Below are 1,243 nucleotides of genomic sequence, written 5' to 3' on the forward strand. Positions count from 1 at the left end.
GACTGCGTTTCCCTCGACTCATACCAAACACCTGAACCCAACCCTCTCGGCCCCCACAGTTCCCAGTCAGACGATGGGGAGAACAGGGAAAGGTCCCGGTTTGGTGTTTGGGCTCGGGGTGTTGCCATGGCGACGGGCAGAGTTAGTGGGGGCACTTTGCCTGACGGTAACGAGGCAAAAGCCCTCTTTTCTGTGGGGTGGTCCGGTGTTAAGGGAGGAAGACTCACATGATTTCACTCAGAAGAGTAAAGGTGTACTGCTGTACGTGTTGTACGTGTTGTGTGTGTTGTGTGAGTGTTACATTGGGTTGTGTGATGTGTTGTGTGTGTTGTGTGTGTGAGTGTTACATTGGGTTGTGTGATGTGTTGTGTGTGTGAGTGTCACACTGGGTTGTGTGATGTGATGTGTGTGTTGTGTGTGTGAGTGTCACATTGGGTTGTGTGATGTGTTGTGTGTGTTGTGTGTGTGAGTGTCACATTGGGTTGTGTGATGTGTTGTGTGTGTTGTGTGTGTGAGTGTCACATTGGGTTGTGTGATGTGTTGTGTGTGTTGTGTGTGTGAGTGTCACATTGGGTTGTGTGATGTGTTGTGTGTGTTGTGTGTGTGAGTGTCACATTGGGTTGTGTGATGTGTTGTGTGTGTTGTGTGTGTGTGGGTGTCACATTGGGTTGTGTGATGTGTTGTGTTGTGTTGTGTGTGTGTGGGTGTCACATTGGGTTGTGTGATGTGTTGTGTGTGTGAGTGTCACATTGGGTTGTGTGATGTGTTGTGTGTGTTGTGTGTGTGAGTGTTACATTGGGTTGTGTGATGTGTTGTGTGTGTGAGTGTCACACTGGGTTGTGTGATGTGATGTGTGTGTTGTGTGTGTGAGTGTCACATTGGGTTGTGTGATGTGTTGTGTGTGTTGTGTGTGTGAGTGTCACATTGGGTTGTGTGATGTGTTGTGTGTGTTGTGTGTGTGAGTGTCACATTGGGTTGTGTGATGTGTTGTGTGTGTTGTGTGTGTGAGTGTCACATTGGGTTGTGTGATGTGTTGTGTGTGTTGTGTGTGTGAGTGTCACATTGGGTTGTGTGATGTGTTGTGTGTGTTGTGTGTGTGTGGGTGTCACATTGGGTTGTGTGATGTGTTGTGTTGTGTTGTGTGTGTGTGGGTGTCACATTGGGTTGTGTGATGTGTTGTGTGTGTTGTGTGTGTGTGGGTGTCACATTGGGTTGTGTGATGTGTTGTGTTGTGTTGTGTGTG

The 1,243-nt window shown here is 48.1% G+C and overlaps 1 protein-coding gene across 1 annotated transcript in view; it reads right to left on the minus strand.

The window, feature by feature from the left end:
* prpf3 (PRP3 pre-mRNA processing factor 3 homolog (yeast)) overlaps positions 1-128 on the minus strand; it is an 8,641-nt gene extending 8,513 nt beyond the window's left edge. Inside the window, exon 1 of the mRNA XM_030785556.1 lies at positions 30-128. Within this exon, the coding sequence (XP_030641416.1) occupies positions 30-128 (99 nt within the window). The remainder of the gene's footprint in view (positions 1-29) is intronic.
* Between the last annotated feature and the right edge of the window lie 1,115 nt (positions 129-1,243).

This window comes from Chanos chanos, chromosome 9 (genome assembly GCF_902362185.1).
Source record: "Chanos chanos chromosome 9, fChaCha1.1, whole genome shotgun sequence".
In the NCBI taxonomy this organism is placed as follows: Eukaryota; Metazoa; Chordata; class Actinopteri; order Gonorynchiformes; family Chanidae; genus Chanos; species Chanos chanos.